At 44.7% G+C, this 21,219-nt stretch overlaps 1 protein-coding gene and 1 long non-coding RNA gene across 3 annotated transcripts in view; one reads left to right on the forward strand and one right to left on the reverse strand.

Annotated features, from left to right (window-relative positions):
- The first annotated feature begins 2,902 nt into the window (after positions 1-2,902).
- Positions 2,903-21,219, forward strand: part of Strip2 (striatin interacting protein 2) — a 43,671-nt gene continuing 25,354 nt past the window's right edge. The window contains exons 1-12 of one of the 2 annotated variants that reach the window (XM_048340198.1): positions 2,903-3,100; positions 7,248-7,317; positions 10,787-10,861; positions 11,970-12,104; positions 14,331-14,451; positions 15,479-15,547; positions 15,893-15,999; positions 16,657-16,784; positions 17,515-17,718; positions 19,105-19,340; positions 19,828-19,893; positions 20,823-20,886. In XM_048340198.1, coding sequence (XP_048196155.1) covers positions 2,948-3,100; positions 7,248-7,317; positions 10,787-10,861; positions 11,970-12,104; positions 14,331-14,451; positions 15,479-15,547; positions 15,893-15,999; positions 16,657-16,784; positions 17,515-17,718; positions 19,105-19,340; positions 19,828-19,893; positions 20,823-20,886 — 1,428 coding nt within the window. In that variant the 5' untranslated portion in view covers positions 2,903-2,947. The remainder of the gene's footprint in view (positions 3,101-7,247; positions 7,318-10,786; positions 10,862-11,969; positions 12,105-14,330; positions 14,452-15,478; positions 15,548-15,892; positions 16,000-16,656; positions 16,785-17,514; positions 17,719-19,104; positions 19,341-19,827; positions 19,894-20,822; positions 20,887-21,219) is intronic. The other variant, XM_048340199.1, reaches the window with a different exon arrangement.
- On the reverse strand, positions 16,128-16,647 carry LOC125347124. Its single transcript, XR_007210108.1, has 2 exons — positions 16,264-16,647; positions 16,128-16,226 (listed from the first exon to the last, which is right to left on the reverse strand). It is a non-coding gene; the product is annotated as an uncharacterized LOC125347124 (long non-coding RNA).

Consider the following 21,219-nt stretch of genomic DNA (forward strand, 5'->3'; position numbering starts at 1 on the left):
CTTTCTTGGAAATTCACATCAGTTTTGTTCTCTAAACATGGATTCTGAGTTGGAGATTTTGCTCCCCAGGGAACTTTTTTTTTTGCAATATCTGGACATTTTTTGGTTATCATAACTAAGGGGAGGAGAGACCAGGGATTCTCCTAAACATCCTACAATTGCAGTCCCCATAATAATTTTCCAGCCCCAAATATCAATAATATAGCATGAAATCCTGTGTGAAACACAACAAACATGTCATACAGGCTCATACCTGTAATCCTAGCTACTCAAGGCTGACACCTAGAGAATTATGGTTCAAATCCAGCCAGGGCAGAAAAGACTCCATCAGGGCTGGGAATATGGCCTAGTGGTAAAATGTTCACCTTGTGTACATGAAGCCCTAGGTTCGATTCCTCAGCACCACATATATAGAAAAAGCCAGAAGTGGCGCTGTGGCTCAAGTAGTAGAGTGCTAGCCTTGAGCAAAAAAAGAAAAGAAAAGACTCTATCTCCAGTATAACTAGAAAAAAGCTGGGCTGAAGTTGTGGGGCTGGGCTGAAGCTGAGCAAGCAAGAAAGCCAAACAAGTGTAAAGCTCTGAGTTCAAACCTTGGGACCCCAAATGAGGGGAGTGAAGGGAGAATATAAACTTGGCCCTAGGGAAGAGGTGAAAATAAGAAAGATGAGTGGTGTCAGAAAGTAGATGTTTGAGACATCTAGTCTGGAAAAAAAGGAACCCAGAAATTCCCCAAAAGTGCTTTCAAGCCTGCCTTCATATGTCATCTGCCAACCAGAAGGAAGAGAGAGAATGGCACAAAAAGGATTGGATACCAGGTGAGGTGATGCACACTTGTACTCCCAGCACTAGAAAGGTTGATATAAAAGAACTGAGAGTACAAGGCTAACCTGTATTACATAGTGAAAAATTTGTCTCAAAAGGAAGAAGGGAAGAAAGGAAGAAAGAAAGAAAAAAAATGAAAAGGAAGTGGCAGGAGGAAGGAGGCCTGGAATTGTTCCTAAGATATAGGAAAATGAATCATTCCTTTGGACCTTTCGGGAACATGGGAAATGCTAAGATTTTTGGTTCTCAGCAAAGTTGGCTTGACACCATCAAAAAGAAAGCTGGGGGGGGGGGGGAGGTCTTTAAATCCCATTTCCTACATGAAGAGAACATGTTTCTCCTTTCTCTGTTATACTAAAATCCTTGTTAAAACTTTTTTAAAATTGTATTTGGGGGTCCAGGAATATGGCCTAGTGGTAAAGTGCTTGCCTCATATACATAAAGCCCTGGGTTCGATTCCTCAGCACCACATATATAGAAAAAGCCGGAAGTGTCGCTGTGGCTCAAGTGGTAGAATGCTAGCCTTGGACAAAAAGAAGCCATGGACAGTGCTCAGGCCCTGAGTTCAAGCCCCAGGACTGGAAAAAAAAATGTTTTTGGAGCAAAGGAGTGACGTTGCCCAAAAAGAATGTACTCTTGACCCCCACTTACATAACCATACACCTCTGTACATCACCTTTATGATAACAATTTTTTTTTTTTTTTTGGCCAGTCCTGGGCCTTGGACTCAGGGCCTGAGCACTGTCCCTGGCTTCTTCCCGCTCAAGGCTAGCACTCTGCCACTTGAGCCACAGCGCCGCTTCTGGCCGTTTTCTGTATATGTGGTGCTGGGGAATCGAACCTAGGGCCTCGTGTATCCGAGGCAGGCACTCTTGCCACTAGGCTATATCCCCAGCCCCTATGATAACAATTTAAATTTAAATTTTAATGCTTTTTGGAGTAGAGGGTAATAGCTAACTAGAATCTTTAAAGAAGGACAGTGGCCAACCAAGAGAACACAAATTTCCTTCACAGAATAGCATCCCGCCTCAGTGTGACAAGACACGGTGTACCTTGGGAAGTACAAGGAGTTTTCTGTGAGTCCCAGTTTCCTTATCATTAATAACAGATTCGTGAAGATTACCTGTCAGGGAGAGACGTGATGTATCTGGAAAGTACACAACATGGTTAAAACGCCCAACCTTCTTCCTAAAGTAACTGAGTGAGTTGGTTCCATCCATTCCCTTCATCCAGATCTGCCCATTTTGCTGCACTTGCCTTCTAACTAAATTTGGTTAATTTTTTTTTCAATCGCTCTCCCCTCCCCCACCAACACTGAGCTATTGGGAAGGAATTTAAAAGAAAGGAAAGAAGGAAAGGGCTGGGGGGAGGGGAGAAGGTCTTGCCGTCAATTCACAACCCGGGCCAAGTGCCCGTGTCGGTACAGATGATACCACAGAAAAGGACGGATGACCAAGAGCAGCCCTCAAGGGCATCTGTGACTCAAAAACCATCCCCAGCCCCAAGCCCTACCCCTAAACTCCCAGTCCGGGACTCCGGACCAGCCCAGAGACAGCGAGCCCCGCATTTCTAGCTGTGGCCCTGGCTACCGAGCTGTGCCATTTCTCCCCTGAGATTTAGCCGGATGTGAGATTTGTGCATCATTTTAGGGTTAGACGGCCAGAGTCCATAGCAAAGGACAAATGCAGACTGCAGGAGAACAGGAGGCGACGGCGGAGAGCCTGGGGCGGCGGGGGGGTGGGGGGTGGGGAGGTTGGGAAGGAGGTCGATTTGGGGAAGAGGATGAGTGCCGAGACGCGCGGAGCGAGCAGAGAACCTGCCTGCACTCAAGGTGAGTTCAGGAGGTGAACCAACCAAGGAGACCACCAGCACTAGCACCAAAGACGCACAAATAAAAAATAAATAACAAATAAAGTCGGGAAGGGGGAAATACTCCTTGAAAGAGCCCCCACCACTGCGAGTCCCACTCCGGCCGGTCAAGCAGCCAATCACGGCATGGGGCGGGGCCAAGGGGAGGGGTCGCAGCCAATAGAGACTGGAGGGCGGAGCCTGGTGCCAGGAGCGCGCGGTGGCGGGGTCGCCTCGGGCAGGCAGAGCGGTTGAGGGGTAGCCGCTGACTAGCCGCATGGAGGACCCTGCGGTGTCCGGGGCCTCCGGGGCAGGGAGCCCACCAGCCAATGGCAACGGCGGCAACGGCGGCAACGGCAGCAACGGCAAAGGGAAGCCGGCGGTGCCCAAGGGCCGGGAAGCGTTCCGCAACCAGCGGCGGGAGTCGGAGGTGAGGAGTCCCGAGGGCTCGTTTGGGGGCCGGGAGACGCCCTAGGGCGGGAAGCAGGGTGGAGGTGATTCGGCCTTGGCCGTGAAACCGCTAGCACCCGAGTCAGCCTCAGTGCGTCCCTCCGCCCTGACCCCTCTCCACACGGCTGCCGCCACCGAGGGGTGGGGGGCTGGGGAGGTTCCTAGTCCTCTGGCCTCCCTGTCCCCTCAGCACGGAGACGTAGCGCAGGAGCGAGCATGCCCGGTGATACTTTGCAAATCTTTATGTCACTTGTTCTCTGCAGCACCCCCCCCCCCCAACAGGAATGCGGACCTCGATTTACAGATGGGACTAGCGCTCTAGAGAGGCTGAGGGACGGCCTGGAAGGGTCCGCCAGCGGGTAGCCGTCCTTCCACTCCAAGCTGCCTGCAAGGGGCGGGGAGGAACGAGGGGGGAGGCGGTTCCCTGGCCTGGGTTCAGGCCAGCCGTTTGGGGGAGTATCTTCCGCAGGCATCGGGTCCTTTGCCTGTAAGGTTTAAGTGAAACAGGACTCAGGTGGGGACTGTCCGAAGGGGGTTGTTAGAATGGACCCGCCCCCAAGATCCAGCTAGGAATATAAATATTTGGGTCCCTTCTTCCTCTTCTAAAAAGAGCGACGACGAAATTATCACTCCCTCACAACCTCACCCAGCCAGTTCCCATCATCCTCGTCCGATTGTATCTGAGCAGCGATTACCAGAATAAACCTGGAAATGTCAGGTGTGGGGATCATCTGGTCTAGCCCTTTCCTTTTTACAGCGTAAAACAGGCAGAAATAATTTGCCCATCAGACATATAACCGAGAGAGTGGTCAAGATCACCAAGCTCCCTAAAACTATTAATTGTAAATTTGGCAAATTACAAAACCTCTCTGAGCTCTAGTCTTCTCATCTGTAAAAAGGGGTTAACATTGCTTAGCTTAGAAGGTTGGGATAGAGTCAAAATGAGGTAAATGAATATAAATGCCCCGCGAAGTTCATGTAATTAATTGGACCATACACCATCAAGTGGCAGAGCAGGTAGGAACTAGGTCTTTGGCGGTCCAGTCCAGTTTGCCACTTGAATAGCATTTCACAGTATCGCAGCAAAGATTTTATGCATGCCTCCAATTTTGATACAGGCAGAATAGGAATTATCCATCTACTTTTCCTTTTCCTCACAAATCCCAAGCAGATACTGTGTCTTTCTTAAAGACAGAAGTAAAGGAAGTGAAAAGACTGGTCCAGAGTCACCACCCTGCAGACAGAGCTCAGCCCTCTCCCTGCCCCAGTATTCTATGTCTATGCTGGTACTGGGGCTTGAATTTAAGGCCTCAGCAATCTTTGGTTGTTTTTTGTTTTTTGTTTTTCCCCACTTGCACTGGTGCTCTGCCACTTAACCATCACCTCTCCTTCTGTTTCTGCTTGCTGGTTAATTGGAGGTGAGAGTCTCTTTGATGTGTTTGCTCAGATTTGTCTGCTCTAAGCTGGCATCAGACCAAGATTCTCAGTCTTCTGAGTAGTTAGTATTATAGGTGTAAGCCATTGGTACCCAGCAGCCACCTGTATTCTGCATTTAAATCCCTACATTTAGGGTAGCCTATGCCTCCTTCCTTCTCAGGGGTTTTGTTCTTGCTCAAGTGTTTGTGGAGCTATGAGTCATTCATTAATTCAACCATTAGTTATTGAGCTATTTCCATAGCCAGTCATTGTTTTCTTTGTGTGTGCTAGGGATACATCAGTGAACAAGACTGGGTCTTTGTCTTTGTAGAGCTAGCATTGTAATAGAGTTGGGGAGATAGACAACAAGCCAATAAATAAAGTAATTTCAGAGTGCTATGTTCTGTCTCCCTTCTGAAGTAGGTGTTCACTCAACCATTAAGTCTTCCTTGGACTAAAAGCTCTGATAGTACTGTGCTTTTTGCTAATGAGCTCAGGGTCCAGTCTCAGAGCTTTCCACTTGCACCACAGTTTACCTACTGATTTTCTGCAGCTACATTCTTCATGCCTGGAAACGAACAACTGCAGTAATCATCTCTATCTGGGCTCACTGTAGATAGGCTGCCTGAAAAGCGTAGCTCTCCTCTACCTTCCACTGCAGCAGGATTTCCCTGTCAGCTCATCCCCAATCACTGGAGTACCAAGATGCCAGATCTGCTTTTCCTTCTCTCCCTCTTTGCTTTCCTATGGAAAACAAGCCTTATGGGAGATGGGTTTCTTTGTTTTCTAGGGCTCTAGAAAACTGTTGGAAGAGCATTACTATTGGCATGTGTCAAGAGAGTATTCTCATAACAATATTTATAGGAGCACCGTTGAACTACTCTCTCTCAATGGCTCAGTATATGAAAATCCTACACACTAGGAAAAGAAGCTAGCTGAGTATCAATATACCAATAGCCTAACTACTCAGGAGACTGAGATATAAAGGATCATGGTTCAAAGTCAACCCAAGCAGAAAAGCCCACAAGTCTCTATCTTCAAAATAATCAGCAAAGGAAATGGAGGTGTGGTTCAAGTGTAGAGTACCATCCTGTGAATGAAAATGCTAAGCAAGAATGCAAAGCCCGAGTTCAAGCCCCAGCACACACACATACACACACATAAATCATCTCAGTTCTCTGCCTTTTGAACTCTTTTTTTTTTTTTTTTGTACTGTCCCAGCATTCAAGGCTATAGAATTGGGGTCTGACGTCTTTGTGGTGCTCTTCAATATATCATGATCCAGAACTCAGGATGGCCATCCCCATGACACTGACCATATGACCACTTATCCCATAGGTCTTTTTGGACACAAACCTAACCTAGATTCAAGAGAGCCTAACAGAGTCCCTCATGTTCTGATGTTTATTCCATCAAAGACATCTTGGATTTCTCAGTACTGTATCTATTGGCTGAAGGGTTCTTGTTCATTCATTCATCCAAATACTGATATTCTAAATACTAGGATTAAACCATTAAAATTCTGATATTCTAAATACTAGGAATAATGTGGTATGGCAGACAGGCTGAGCTGGAGCCTACATTCTAGGGGTTTGTTTACTATATGCTATTTCCATCCTGACTGAATGATGCCAACAGTAGCCAGGAGTGAGCACATTGAGGCTTTGAGTTCAAACTCCAGTACTGGCACAAGAAACATGAGAATGGAAAGATAGTAAATACTAAAAAATAAAAATCATTATCATTATTGTAACTTATGCATTTTAAACATCTTCAGTGTTCAAAAGTAGAGAATTAGGTTGGGTAAACTGCTATCTAGCCACTTATACGGCCACTTAAAGTGATAGTTTTAATAATATGAGGTCTTTGTAATAAAATATTAAAATTATATATAAAGTATATATGACATAAAATTATATGAAGAGAAACCACCCACACATCGTATTACCAAATGCTACGGTATGCTGAATGCCTTTTCTATCTAATTCATTTAGTCTTTTCAATAACCTTATGAAGTCAGTCACTATTTAGGAATCTGCACATCATTTTTCAGTACAACTCTGATAGCAAATACAGTTCCATCCAATCCTGACACTTCCAGAGTTAGTGCACCGTCTCAGATAGCTGCCCCCACTTTAGATGCCAGCTACAAGTGTAGCATTTCCACCTAGCTAACCAGACTCAGGGGTTACCATGGTCTCCTTTCAGGTTTGGTAATTTGCTAGGATGACTCATGGTCCTTATGAAATGCATGGAATTAAGATTATGATTTCTTAAATAAAGACATAATTGAGTGTCAGCCAAATGGAGACAATGCATAGGACAAGGGCCTAGGATAGGGCCTGAGTGGTGCTGAGCTTCCATGCGTTTTGCAAGGACATCACTCTCCCGGCACATCTATTGGCTCATCAACCTAAGTTGTTGTTTCAGGGGTTTCATATGGCGTTGCATTACATAGGTATGAACAGTTTGACCATTTGCCTGAACTCAATATGAAGTTCAATGTGAACTCCCTCCCCAGGATGGAATGATGCCCTGCCCAGTTACATCCTCAAAGGGTATAGCCAGGAAGGTACTTGCCAGATGAAAGGGCCAAATGGGAACTTCTACTGCCTTGCTGATCTAACCTTGGCCTCCAATAGGGAAAGAAGGTGAAATAAGGGTACCATCTTCCCTTGCAACTCCTTCCCTAAGAAATGTCTGCATTACAGGGCTCTGTGGACTGCCCAACTCTGGAATTTGAGTATGGAGATGCAGATGGACATGCAGCGGAGTTATCAGGTATGAAATGGAGGGCTCAGTAATGAGCAGAATGGCGGGCAGGCTGTGATCTCCCCTGAGGGCTTCTGTGGTTTCTGTAAATGTCTTTTGAACAAAGGTTATTGCTTCTTTCTTTTTTCTCTCCTCTGCAGTGGTAAACAGCTCTTTGCTTGCTTTCACATCTCCTTCTGTGAACTATCCTTGCCTGTGGTATTTATTCTTTATGCATATATTCTGTTACTCTCTCCTGTTCCTCCTCTTCTTTTGGTGCACTCTCAAATCAGTTCTCTCCACTTTGTCCCTAGTACTTGTCTCTCTTCCATATCTTTGTATGTCCATTCTTTCTGCCCCACTCTCTTATCCCATATCCACCTACCCACCCAGTCTCCTCTGCCTCCATCTTTCACTCTTCCCATAACACCTGTTCCCTATTAAATTCTAAACAATAGCTGAGGAAAACTAGACATCTGTCTAGCCATGCAAGGCTGGACATGTCACATGCAACCATCAGAGTAGAGCTCTGCTGTGGACATCTGGGAAATGGAGTTAGGTGATCCTATTCTTTTAGTTCTGGGCTGCGTTTCTCTGTCTGGAATTTTAGCTTAGGGTAAACGTGATCTCCTCACATTAAGGGCTTCTGTGTTACACGTGCAATGATGCTAGCTATTAATAAATGAGCTTTGGTTGGAGATGGTGTGAAAGTTAAATATTCTGTCACATGGAAATGACACTTTGAAACATGCTTTTTCAGAGAAAAACATTTTAAAAGAAGTTCTTGTGAATAAGCTTGGGGAATAAATTTTGTGGTGAGTGACAGAAAAATAGAGAGCTAAGTTTAAAAAGGAACAAAGGATTAGAATCCAGAATATGAGTAAATGTAAAGAGAGAAAGGGATAAAGAGTTGAGCAGCTCACTGGAGAAGTAGACAAAGAATATAAACATGAATTCATAAAGAAAAACCAAGCAGTCCATAAATAAATAAAATCTTAAATATAATAAATACAATATAAATAAATAGATGTTCCATTTCATTATTAATGGAGAAAACAGATTAAAATAATAAAATGTGAATTAACAGTCATTTGATTATAGAAATTAAAAGCCTGATGAACCCTTCTCTGCTCTTCTATGTATAGCAATCAGGGGAACATAGTATAAAATTGGAAAGCAGTTAGGTCATATCTAATAAAGTTGAAGATGTGTGCATATATGACCCAGAAAATCTACCCTAAATAGCCTTATACTTGGGAACAAGAATATGTATGATGATGTTTAGTATCATAACCTTGTTTGTAGTTGAAATTTGAAAATAATCCAAAATGTCCATCTACCGGAAAGTGAATAAACTTGCATATCACTGTAGGAGTCTAATATATAGCCATTAATGTAATTAGTTTACATAAACATGTTTTAGCATCAGTAAATGCCTAAAATAGAAGTGACCAAAGAACTTCTACAGTATGATATTATTAAAATTAAAAATTCAAGCTGGGTGCTGGTGGCTCACACCTGTAACCCTAGCTACTCAAGAGGCTGAGATCTGGTTCCATGTTCAAAGGATCACGGTTCAAAGCCAGCACTCAGGTGGGAAAGTCAGTGAGACTCCAATAAACCACCAGAAAACCGAAAATGGCGCTGTGGCTCAAAGTGGTAGAGTGCTAGCCTTGAGTGAAAAAGCTCAGGAACAGGTCCCAGACCCTGAGTTCAAGCACCACAACCAGCAAAAAAAAATAAAAATCCTGTATGTGTGCTCATACTCACTTAGCTTTTATACTTATAGTTGACACTCTTAATATTGAGGCATACCTCCACTTCTGGCTTTTTTTCTGGTTAATTATAGTCTCATGGACTTTTCTACCTGGGCTGGCTTCAAACTTTGATACAGATCTCAGCCTCTGGAGTAGCTAGGACTACAGGCATGAGCCACTGGCTATACTCTTGGCACTCAGCCAAGATTAAAAACTTATTTTTTTCTAAGTGTGATGATTTTGATGCTTGGACTCAGGGCCTAGACATTGTCCCTGGGCTTCTTTGACTTAGGCTGGCTCTCTACCACTTGAGTCATAGTGCTACATCCAGATTTTTTAGTAGCATGTTGGAGATGAGAGTCTTATGGCCTTTTCTGCCCAGGCTGGTTTCAAACCATGGTCCTCAGATCTCAGCAACCAGCATCTGGCTAAAAACTTTTAAAACAGAACAATTTGTTGTTTACAGGCACATCATCATATGTAGGAAAAGTATAAAAATGAGCTTGTGAAGGATATGTTCCAATTTCCTTATAGTAGTTACCTCCACAGGTGGAGGAAAAACTCAGAAATAGTCTGAAGCAAATATGATACATGTTAATATTTATTTAATCTAGCTAGAAAATGTATTTTTTGTATTCTATACTTATATGCATGAGATTTTTATTACCTAAAATAAAAAAAAAATCCAAAGCTTAGCACCTAAAAATCATTCCAACTGTACTTGTAATGCTCTGATCATAAATTATATATATCTGTATATGTGTGTGTATATATATACATATATGTATTTCACATTTCCACCAATGGATGAAGTACTTAAGATAAAAATATGGTTTTGTTTCTGGTTATTCCCAAATTCTGGAACTCAGGACTCAAAGCTCTGGCTCCCACATAAAGTATTTTTCAACCATTCCACAGCTGGCTGGAACATGAATGCGTTTCTCTTGCTTTGTGAATCATGTCTAGTCTAGGAGGAATAGATTTTGTGGTAATTTGTTCTATTATCTATTACCTATTGACTTTCTGATTTCAACACTTCATTTTGTAAGATGAGGGTGCAGATTGAATAATTCTGGAAAGAGGGAGGACAGTTTTGTTCTCAGTTTTGTATTTAGAGACTATAGTCAGAGAAGTTAGAATTTCCAGGACACAGTACTTTGGCAGCCATAGCTGCTTTCTACATGGTTCACTGCGCCCTCTGCCCAGGTGGCAGTATGCAGGAGCCTAAACCTCTACACCCTTCGAGGAATTGTATCAGGGAGAAAATGAATTGGCTCCAATTCTGCAAAGCAGTCTAGCATGTATTTTTCAGCCCTTGTCCTAGCTTCCTGAACAGCATAGGGAGCTTGGCTCTAAATTTGAAGAGTTGTGTTGTCTCCCTCTTCCCTAGAGATAGGATAGTTTCAGCTTGACAAAGCAAGCATTCGTTGCAGTCCTATAAACACAGAAGTGATGACATTAAGACCCCCCTGTGCTCCCGCCCTCTTGCCCTCACCAAATGTCAAAGGCTGCCTCCTTGGCTGCAACAGCCAGCTGGCAGGAGGAGAACAGGTTTGATGGTTTAATCACCCAGGGACACAAGTGGCTATTTTTAACTGCTCTGAAAGGGAGGAAGCTGGCTCCGGGTTGAGCCGGACAGTGGAATGTGTTGGAAGCTTCAGCAGTTTCATGCCACTCTTTCTACTCCAAACTCCCTCCTTATAGATCTCCTGAACGTGCTTCTGTTCTGTTTTCTGCCACAGAATTGTATAGCTACACTGAGAACCCGGATTTCACCACTAACAAGAGGTGCTTTGAAGAAGACTTCAAGACTCAAGGTGATCCCCAGGCCCATTACTCACAGACACATACTTTTCACCTCCTTGATATCCTAGTCCTAGTAAAAGACTAAAATAAAGTATGATTCTTCATCCTCTCCCTGCTGCTGTCCACCCTTCACTTCCTGCTGATGGGGCACAATGTTTCCTATATCTCAAGAGTAGAAGCCACAATGGAAACAAGAGAAGGCTGAGTTAGGGTCTTTTCCCTGGTAGAAAGTGCAGGAGAGTGCAAAATGGTGGAGTAAAGCTGGACTAGTGCCCTGCTGCCTGATGGAAACCTGGGCTCAGCCTACTCCTTGACATTGTTAATGCTTAGCCACTGCTTGGAGCTCTCAACTCTCTAACTCTGCCTCACTCTCAACAATGCTGTAATAACCTCAGCTCTCTGGTGTGGTGTTTGTTGCTGTTGTTGTTGTTATTTTAATTTGGTCAATTGCCATTCAATTTCAGTAGATATCTGTTGTATCGGAAATATAAGAAGCAGGGGTGACAGTAATTTGCCACTTCCACAAAGAGATTATATAACTGGATAGCAGAGGGGAGAAATGCACACCACAAAACTGGCTGCAGTGAAGAAAAAAATGCGGTGTCCTAGAAAATAAAGATAGTATGTTGGGAGCAGAGCTTTCAGTTAGGACATTCATGTGAAAGGGGTCACCGGGTATCAGGCAAGTAAGTACAGTACAGCTATGACTTGGAGGGGATAGAGACAACGGGAAATCCTTGAGGAAAGGCAAAGACACTGGACAGAGTAGGTTGTATGTGGAAGACAGAGGGTATGTCAAAGGTGAGGCTACAGAAAGGGATCAGTCCAGAACATTTTGGGCCCTTTCCCTATCCCTTATCCTAAATAAAGAAAGCTCTGGGCTAGGAATGTGGGTTGGTGATAGCACACTTGTGTACCGTATGTGAGGCCTTGTATTTGATTCTCAGCATAGAAAATAATTTCTTTTACAAGGAAATCATTTGAAGAGAAGACTTTGTTAGTGGCTGAGATTAGAGGTGGGTATACTGTAGGGCCATTTCTGGGAAGAAGTGATAATAGCCAACCTTGGAAATAGATAGAGATATATAGATATAGACATAGATGGTTTTCTATCCCTAGTGCAAGGCAAGGAATGGCTGGAATTGGAAGAAGATGCCCAAAAGACCTATGTGATGGGACTTCTGGACAGGCTGGAGGTGGTCAGTAGGGAGCAGCGGCTTAAGGTGTCCCGTGCTGTTCTCTACCTAGCCCAAGGTGAGTGCCTACTCTTCCTAGGTTGGTAAAGGTAGAAGCTGGAGAAGGAAGTGGGATGAGGCAGGCTGTGTTGAGACAAGGTCCCCCTCCTCGTTTTTTTTCTTCTTCTCCTTCTCCTTCTCCTTCTTCTCCTTTTGTTTGGTTTTGGTTTTTTTGCCAGTCCTGAGGCTTGAACTCAGGGCCTGGGGACTGTCCCTGGCTTCTTTTTGCTCTATCACTTGAGCCACAGCGCCACTTCTGGCTTTTTCTATATATGTGGTGCTGAGGAATCGAACCCAGGGTTTCATGTATACGAGGTAAGCACTCTTGCCACTAGGCCATATACCCAGCCTTGGTCCCCCTCCGATTAAGGGCAGATGTTCTCATGTGCTAGAAGTTACCTTTATGAGGAAAATAAAAAGATGGTATTTGGTACTTGATCTCTTGAGATCTGCCTTTATCTTTGTTTTTTCTTTTTGTGTTTTTAAAAATTGTTATTAAGGTGTTGAACAGAGGAGTTGCCTTTTTCCTTTTTTAAAATCTAAATTTTATTGTAAAGATGATGTACAGAGGGGTTACAGTTACCTAAGAGAGGCAATAAATACATTTCTTTTTGAACACTGTTACCTCCTCCCTCATTTTTCTCCCACTTTCCCCCCTCCTTACCTTCTCCCCTCACCCACCCCCAAGGAGCTACCGTTTTAATAAATGCCTTTGTCTTAACAGGCATGTGGAAATTTCTCATAGGGTTCTTTTTCCCTCTAACCTGGGCAGTAAATGTCTGAAGATTAGCAAGAGCGTCAGTATGGCCAGAACTGTCAATGTAACTCTGGCTGAGCCTGGAGATTTCTTTTGTCCGCTATGTCCTAGACTCAATATTGAGTGGGAGCCAGATGTGTCACAGACTCACACATAGACCCTCCACATGGTTTTTCATTGATTTTCTTGAAAGGTTCAAGACCACATAGCAACAGGAGCTTGTGAATAATTGTGTAATAATCAGAAATAAATGAGACTAATGGGGAAAAGCTTCCCAAAAGAAACCTAGTAGCCAGGTGTTAGGAAGGAGAATGAAATAGCCTAGCTAGACTAGTAAAAATAAGCCTTGAGGGGCTGGGAATATGGCCTAGTGGCAAGAGCGCTTACCTCGTATACATGAAGCCCTGGGTTCAATTCCCCAGCACCACATATATAGAAAACGGCCAGAAGTGGCGCTGTGGCTCAAGTGGCAGAGTGCTAGCCTTGAGCAAAAAGAAGCCAGGGACAGTGCTCAGGCCCTGAGTCCAAGGCCCAGGACTGGCCAAAAAAAAAAAAAAAGAAAAAAAGAAAAAAAAAGAAGCCTTGAAATCATGAATATGAGGATGGTTATCAAGCCAACTAATTAGAAATTAAAATATTGTATAAGAAAGAAACAATCAATAGGAAAGGCAGTAGACATTTGGCGAGAGGAAAACTACCAAATAAGATGGTGTCACCTGTATTCTTGAGCCTAGTTGTTCTGCCCAACTTCCAGCTGGTAGAGTGAAAGTCATCCTCAGGGTTTTCTCTGCAGCACACACAGTAGTCAGGAACTGTAGGGAATAAATATTCTCAGTATTCATAAAACAACCAACAGAAGTGAGTAGAGTACCCTGATTACCTCACTCCTCTTGGATATTTTATACTGTATCCAGAACTTTCCCTGAAATTGAACTCTTTTAGATGCCTTCTCTTCCCTATCTCACATCCCTGGTTTTCTATTGATAATTCCTGGAGTCAGTTTCCAAATAAGCTACCTACATTTGAATCCTTACTTACCTTATTAACTGCTTCTAGGTGACCCAAACTTAAGACAGGCCATTGACTAGTGGCAAGAGTGATTGCCTCGTATACAAGAAGCCCTGGGTTCGATTCCCCAGCACCACATATACAGAAAATGGCCAGAAGTGGCGCTGTGGCTCAAGTGGCAGAGTGCTAGCCTTGAGCAAAAAGAAGCCAGGGACAGTGCTCAGCCCCTGAGTCCAAGGCCCAGGACTGGCAAAAAAAAAAAAAAGACAGGCCATTGATGGATACATTGGACCTAACCTTAGAGACTACAATACATTTCCTCTTGCCTGACCCATTCAAAGTTCTCAGGGGCACTGCCTCCTCTGTCAGCCTAATTATGGAGCTGCAGAGTGTTAGAAGTCTTACCATCATGGAGTAGTGGGAAAATCACTGAAATGCGTGCCTCTCCTTAATCCCTGTGACAATTGTCTGGTTCTTCAGGTACTTTTGGGGAATGTGATTCAGAAGTTGATGTGCTACACTGGTCCAGGTACAACTGCTTCCTGCTCTACCAGATGGGGACCTTCTCTACCTTCCTGGAGCTACTCCACATGGAAATTGAGTGAGAATCCTTGTGGGGAGAGCTGGCCCTAGACAACACTCTTCCTTGAAGGGACGGAAGTCATTTCCTATGTCTGCTTCCTTAGTAAAGAGCCCTATGGAAACAGGGTCTACTCATCTCTGTTCAAAGCTCACGGACAGTTCCCCTCCATTTAGCCATGGTTCCTAATATTGTGTCTCAGCTCTCTGAGATCGAGCTTAGCATCAGCTTCTGCCCTTCAGTCCTTGCTTCGGGTGCCTGTTCTGCTTGGAATCGCCTCTTTTAGTGTGTGTGACAGTCCTGGGGCTTAAACTCAGGACTTGGACACTGTCCCTGAGCTTCTTTTGCTCAAGGCTAGCACTCCTGCTTTTTCTGAGTAGTTTGTTGGAGATAAAGGTGCCACAGCCTTTCCTGCCCAGGCTGGCTTCACACCACTATTCTCAGATAGCAGAGCCTTCTGAGTACCTGCGATTGTGCTGCCACAAGCACCTGGCTGGGGTCCCTTTTTAACAAAGTCTCTTCTCAGCTCGACTTGCCTCTGGAATCCATGAAAGAAATTGTTCTTCCTTCATATGCATGACCAAAGTGGAACTGTGTCCAGCACAGTACTAGGCATAGTACAGATCACCTAAGCCCCTCAATTGTTCCACCTAGCTTGCTTTGCTTATGTATATTTTTGTTAGGTTTATCTCCCCAACTGAATCATGTGGTTTTGCCTTTATAAGCTTTGTGCTAGCTGCATTTGGGGCTACAGGTACTTTGGGACTTGAGTCTGCCTTCAGACCCTGGCTTTCCAATAAAGCCTTCCAATTTGGACAAAAAAAGGGGGGGTTGAGGGGGGAATAGCTATCACAGACCTTGTCTAGTTTCACCATGGATAAAGGTTTGCTAAAATGGCCAGGGAATTCTATGCACTCCTTTACCTTATATCAGTTTCATTAGTGATTGCATAGCCAGGTGACAGCAAGTGTTTGTATGCATGGTAAGTGGGAAAGTAGGTGGGAAAGAGGCCTTAAAAGTTCTTTTTTATCTCTCCTCTTCATGGTAGCAACAGCCAGGCTGGTAGCAGTACGCTTCGGAAACCAGCTGTCTCCATTGCTGATAGCACAGAGCTCCGGTGAGTGAAACTATGGGAAGTTATTCTCTAGCTAATCTCACTGGATTGGGCTTCCACTGAGATCATCTTTAAATGACTACAGGCTAAGGGTTGGGTATATGGCTTAGTGCATGCATGAAACCCTGGGTTCGATTCCTCAGCATCACATAAACAGAAAAAGCCAGAAGGGGCGCTGTGGCTCAAGAGGTAGAGTGCCAGCCTTGAGCAAAAAGAAGCCAGGGACAGTGTCCAGGTCCTGGGTTCAAGCCCCAGCACCGGAAGGGGGGAAAAAAAGCAACAAACAGATAAATGACTACAGGCTAGGAATTGCTTTGGAAACCTTCTGTCACCCTTCTGTCACTCCAGGGTGCTGCTGAGTGTCATGTACCTAATGGTGGAAAATATCCGCCTCGAGCGAGCGATAGACCCCTGTGGATGGAGAACAGCTCGAGAGACTTTCCGCACGGAATTGAGTAAGCAGTGGCATTTGGGGGGGCGGGGAATGGGGTGCTGATGGAGCAGGGGAAGGAGAGCATCAGCCAAGGAAAGGAAGAGAGTCCTATTTTCTTTCCTTTTCTTTTTGAAGTTAACATGCTTTTTATTGTTGTTGTTTTTAGGGCTGGGATACTGTATGGCAGGCACAGGCCTAAGCCTCATTGCCTCCTGTGTCTCTGAGTGATAGGATATAACTGCTTTATGCCTTTGTTCCTTGGTTCCATGAATCCCACATGATGAACAGATGTTACCTTGAAACTTGAACTCAATTATAAGCTAATGGGGTCATGTAAATGGATAGGATATTAAAAAAAATACACTTATGGATGTGAATAAATTGTGAGGTATCATCTAAGAAACACCTTGTTCTGCAGCCAGTGAACAACATAGTCCTTACTGGTATTTCTAGTTTGGCACTCATGGCCCAAAGCATCACCCTAAACTAAGGAGCCAAGCTATTTTGCCTCTAGCCTTCTCCCGCCCTTGAGACTTCTCTGTGCGGTATCTTTATCAAGACTACTCAAATCCTTCAGGGGAGGTGAGTGCTCTCCTCACTCTGTCCAGAGCCAGGTATAAAGGGGCAAGGTCTCAGCTACCGAATCCTCTGTCTCACTTACCTCTCTTTATACCCCCAGGCTTCTCCATGCATAATGAAGAGCCTTTTGCCCTTTTGCTCTTCTCCATGGTGACCAAGTTCTGTAGTGGCTTGGCCCCCCACTTTCCCATAAAGAAGGTTCTGCTTCTGCTCTGGAAGGTAGTCATGGTGAGTGGCAGATCCTCCCTCCCTCCTCCCAGCTCATCAGTCCAGCAGTCCTCCCACTCTGATTCTCCTAGTCTGGTTAGGACTTGGAGCTAAGCAGCAGAATGGGACAAGTGTCTTGGCCACTAGCTAAGAGGGAAGAGCAAGAAAGCTACTGTAGAGAGATCAGATATCCTGTGTGTGAGCCCGTTTTTGTTTCTGTTACAAGGATGGGAGATGCTGCTGTGTGAACACACACACACAAAAGTTTTCCACAGGGCTGGGGATATGGCCTAGTGGCAAGAGTAATTGCCTCATATACATGAAGCCCTGGGTTCGATTCCCCAACACCACATATATGGAAAACGGCCAGAAGTGGCGCTATGGCTCAAGTGGCAGAGTGCTAGCCTTGAGCAAAAAGAAATCAGGGACATTACTCAGGCCCTGAGTTCAAGCTCCAGGACTGGCCAAAAAAAAAAAGTTTTCCACAGAAGGGATATGGTACAAGGCATAGTAGCATACACCTATAATCCTAGCACTTAGTAGGCTGAGGCAGGAAAATCCTGAGCTCTTGACTAGCTTGGCTACACACACACCCTGTCTTTAAAAAAAAAAAAAAGAATAGTTTTGGTGGTGATGGTGGTGCTTAGAGGAGGCCTCCAAAAGTCCCCTTTCTAACTTCTGGTGGTATTTTCAGCCCTGACATTCTTTCCCTTCCTCTCTTTCCTCTGTCCCTTTCCGTTTTGCTCTTTAGTTTACGCTTGGTGGATTTGAGCATCTGCAGGCTCTCAAAATACAGAAGCGAGCAGAATTGGGCCTCCCTCCTCTGGCTGAGGACAGTATCCAGGTGGTGAAGAGCATGCGTGCTGCCTCCCCGCCCTCTTACACTCTTGACCTTGGGGAGTCTCAGCTGGCACCACCACCCTCCAAGCTGCGAGGCCGACGTGGCTCTCGAAGGGTATGGACGAAAACAGACAGTAGGGGCTGGGGATATGGCCTAGTGGCAAGAGCGCTTGCCTCGTATACTTGAAGCCCTGGGTTCGATTCCCCAGCACCACATATACAGAAAATGGCCAGAAGTGGCGCTGTGACTCAAGTGGCAGAGTGCTAGCCTTGAGCAAAAAGAAGCCAGGGACAGTGCTCAGGCCCTGAGTCCAAGGCCCAGGACTGGCAAAAAAAAAAAAAAAAGAAAAGAAAAGAAAACAGACAGTAGTGTAGGGATACTGGCTAACGAAAATTCCAGACTCTGTGGTAGAATAAGATAGTAAATGACCATGATGCCCCAGGTTGGCACTGTGACCAACATGAAACCTTTACAGTCCATATGTACTTTGGCTTTTGTCCCCTATCTCTGACATATTCCTCCATTGTCCCGATGGGACTAGGTGATAACATATTATATAGCCATATCTTGCTTTAGGATCATTGGCGTGGACCTCAATGACTGTGGTTCTTTAGAATCCTAAAAATCAGTTAGGGTAAAATCCTGCCCACGATCTTCATAGATCATGTGCTTAGAATAAATCAACTTTACTATTTCCTTGACAGCATGAGGGTTTATTGTGAGCCAGCCATATTCTTCTTTGGCCATGGACTACAAGTTTACATTTGAGAGCTGACTGGTTAGGGTTTTAGGTATAGAGTCAAAACAAGTTACACTGAGACCCAACCATGCTCTTATGATTCACCTTGCCTGACCTACTTGAGTTTGCCAAAGATGGCAGGGCCAGACAGTCATGCGCAGCAATTCCATCTCCATTTTAACCTTTAGTTTTTGTTTTATAAAGTGATGCTTACTCACTGTAGAAAACGTGGAACAAATATAAAAATGTGATGAAGGGAGACAAGAAAAATCACCCACAATCTTAACAACCAGATGCTGTGACTGTAAACTTTTTGGCCTATTTCTGTCCAATCTTTTTTCTTCCCACAATAAGATTTAAAATTCCAAACTTGATTCCCTCTGCCTAGCAGCAAGCTTCTGTCATCCTCTTCCTCAGCCAGCCAGCTGGTGTATGCTCACGAAGGCAAACCAATTGAATGTTCACCTAAGCAGATCATAATTAGGAAGGAAAGTGCTGAGGCAGAAAACGAAAAGCAAGCATCAGTATTTTCTGAAAGCTAAGTAATCATGACTTTGAGATTATCTGTGCTCTGTCCCCTAGCCAGTGGCATAGTTATCTAGAATTCAGCCCAGTGGGCTATAAGAGTGAGATGGGAAAGGGATGTTCTCACAGGCACTGGAATTCAACACCATGTTTCCTGAAGGCTAGAAGCTATGGATAGGGAATGGCTTCAGACAAGGATGCTCAGGATGACACCTCTGCATACTTTTTTCTCCCAGCAACTCCTTACTAAACAGGATAGCCTGGACATCTACAATGAAAGGGATCTGTTCAAGACTGAGGAGCCAGCCACAGAGGAAGAAGAAGAGTCTACTGGCGATGGAGAACGAACCTTGGATGGAGAATTAGACCTGTTAGAGCAAGACCCTCTGGTGCCACCTCCACCCTCACAGGCACCTCTGTCTTCAGAGAGAGTGACCTTTCCCAAAGGCCTTCCTTGGGCCCCAAAGGTCAGGTAGGCATCATAGCACTAAGGTTCCCGAGCTGGATTCAATCACCAAAGGTCCATGGTGAAGTAGTCTGTGTATTCAATGTTTATTAAGCTGGTCTGGCAGTCAGAACTCCTATGTTTATTTTATTTATTTTTTTTTTTTTTGCCAGTCCTGGGGCTTGGACTCAGGGCCTGAGCACTGTCCCTGGCTTCTTTTTGCTCAAGGCTAGCACTCTGCCACTTGAGCCACAGCGCCACTTCTGGCCATTTTCTGTATATGTGGTGTTGGGGAATCGAACTCAGGGCCTCATGTATATGAGGCAGGCACTCTTGCCACTAGGCCATATCCCCAGCCCAGAACTCCTATGTTTAAACCCTCATCTGTTGTCTACTGTCTTCCTCACTGCTCTGGCCCCCAAATTCAAGTGACAGGAGCCCTGAAAAGTTCTCTCTCTCTCAAAGTTTGCTTTTCTTCCCTTCTCTGGAATTGGTCTCTCCACTGTCCTCTCAGACAGAAGGACATTGAGCACTTCTTGGAGATGAGCAGGAACAAGTTCATCGGATTCACCCTGGGGCAGTAAGTAACTGGATGGCTAATGCTGGCTATATAGTGGTTCCTAGGAGGGCACCCTTAGGAATCCTTCCCACTGGTCTTTATGCAGTCTAGAAGGCTTTATTACTGGGATTTTACCTGCAAAAGTGCTGTTGGGCTACATACCCCTTTAAGTAGGAAGCTCTCACTCTCTAGGACCAAGTGAGTCCTCAGATATTATATGCATCTCTTAATTTCCAGAAATGCATCTATATCATTGTTACATTGGTTGAGTGATTGATTGTGCTAGTCCTGGAGCTTGAAACCAGGACCTCAGCACTACCCCCTCTTTGCTCAAGGCTAACACTCAACTACTTGAGCCACCGCTCCATTTCTGGCTTTTTTGGTGGTTAATTGGAGATAAGACTTTTCTCCCTGGGATGGTTTAGAACTATAATCCTCAGATCTTAGCTTTCTGAGTAGCTAGGATTACAGAAGTGATTCACCAGTACTTAGTTATTATTTTTTATGTCCTAAGGCAAGGATGCCTTGGGAAAGCCTTGCAAAAGACGGTCTAGGGTATGGGGAGAAGTAGATACTAAAGAAGCATAGTCCTTCTAACTTTAGTGTATACAGGTAGTTTTCTCTTTCTGTTAGTGCTAGGGATTGAACCCAGGGTTCATACATGCTAAGCAAGTGATCTACTGCTGAGCTACATCCCCAAACCATTTTTTTTTTCAGTCCTAGCACTTGAACCTCAGTGCCTGGGCACTGTTCCTGACCTTTTTTTGCTCAAGGCTAGCACTCTACCACTTGAGCCACAGCACTGCTTCTGACTTTTTCTGCTTATGTTGGTACTGAAGAATCAAACCCAGGGCTTCATGCATGCTGGGCAAGCACTCTACTGCTAAGCCATAGTCCAGGGCCCCATTTTGTTTTGAAGATTATGATCGGATGTTTCTGGCCTTTCACAGGGACACAGATACCTTGGTTGGATTACCTAGACCCATCCATGAGAGTGTAAAGACCCTAAAGCAGGTAACCAGGGAAGTCTTTCAGGCTTTGGGGATAGTGAGCCACTACAGCAAGTTAGATTGCTAGGATCTTGGGTGTTGGGACCACCTTCATCTCCCCTGCAGGCCTTTTTGGCCAGTTAAGAAAAAAGTCAGATCTCTCTCTACTTGCCTAGTTTTCTGCATTCAGAGAGATGACACTTTTTTCTTCTCTTCCTCTCATTCCTTTTCCCTCTTTCCATCCTTCCCCCTCTCTTCCCACTCCTTGCTGCCTTTCCTTTAACTTCTCTTTCCCATAGATCCACTAACTTCCAAAAGCCCAGCATTGGGAAAGAATCTGACCTACCTCCATTGTGTG

The sequence above is a fragment of the Perognathus longimembris genome, chromosome 2, assembly GCF_023159225.1.
Source record: "Perognathus longimembris pacificus isolate PPM17 chromosome 2, ASM2315922v1, whole genome shotgun sequence".
NCBI classification, from domain to species: Eukaryota; Metazoa; Chordata; class Mammalia; order Rodentia; family Heteromyidae; genus Perognathus; species Perognathus longimembris.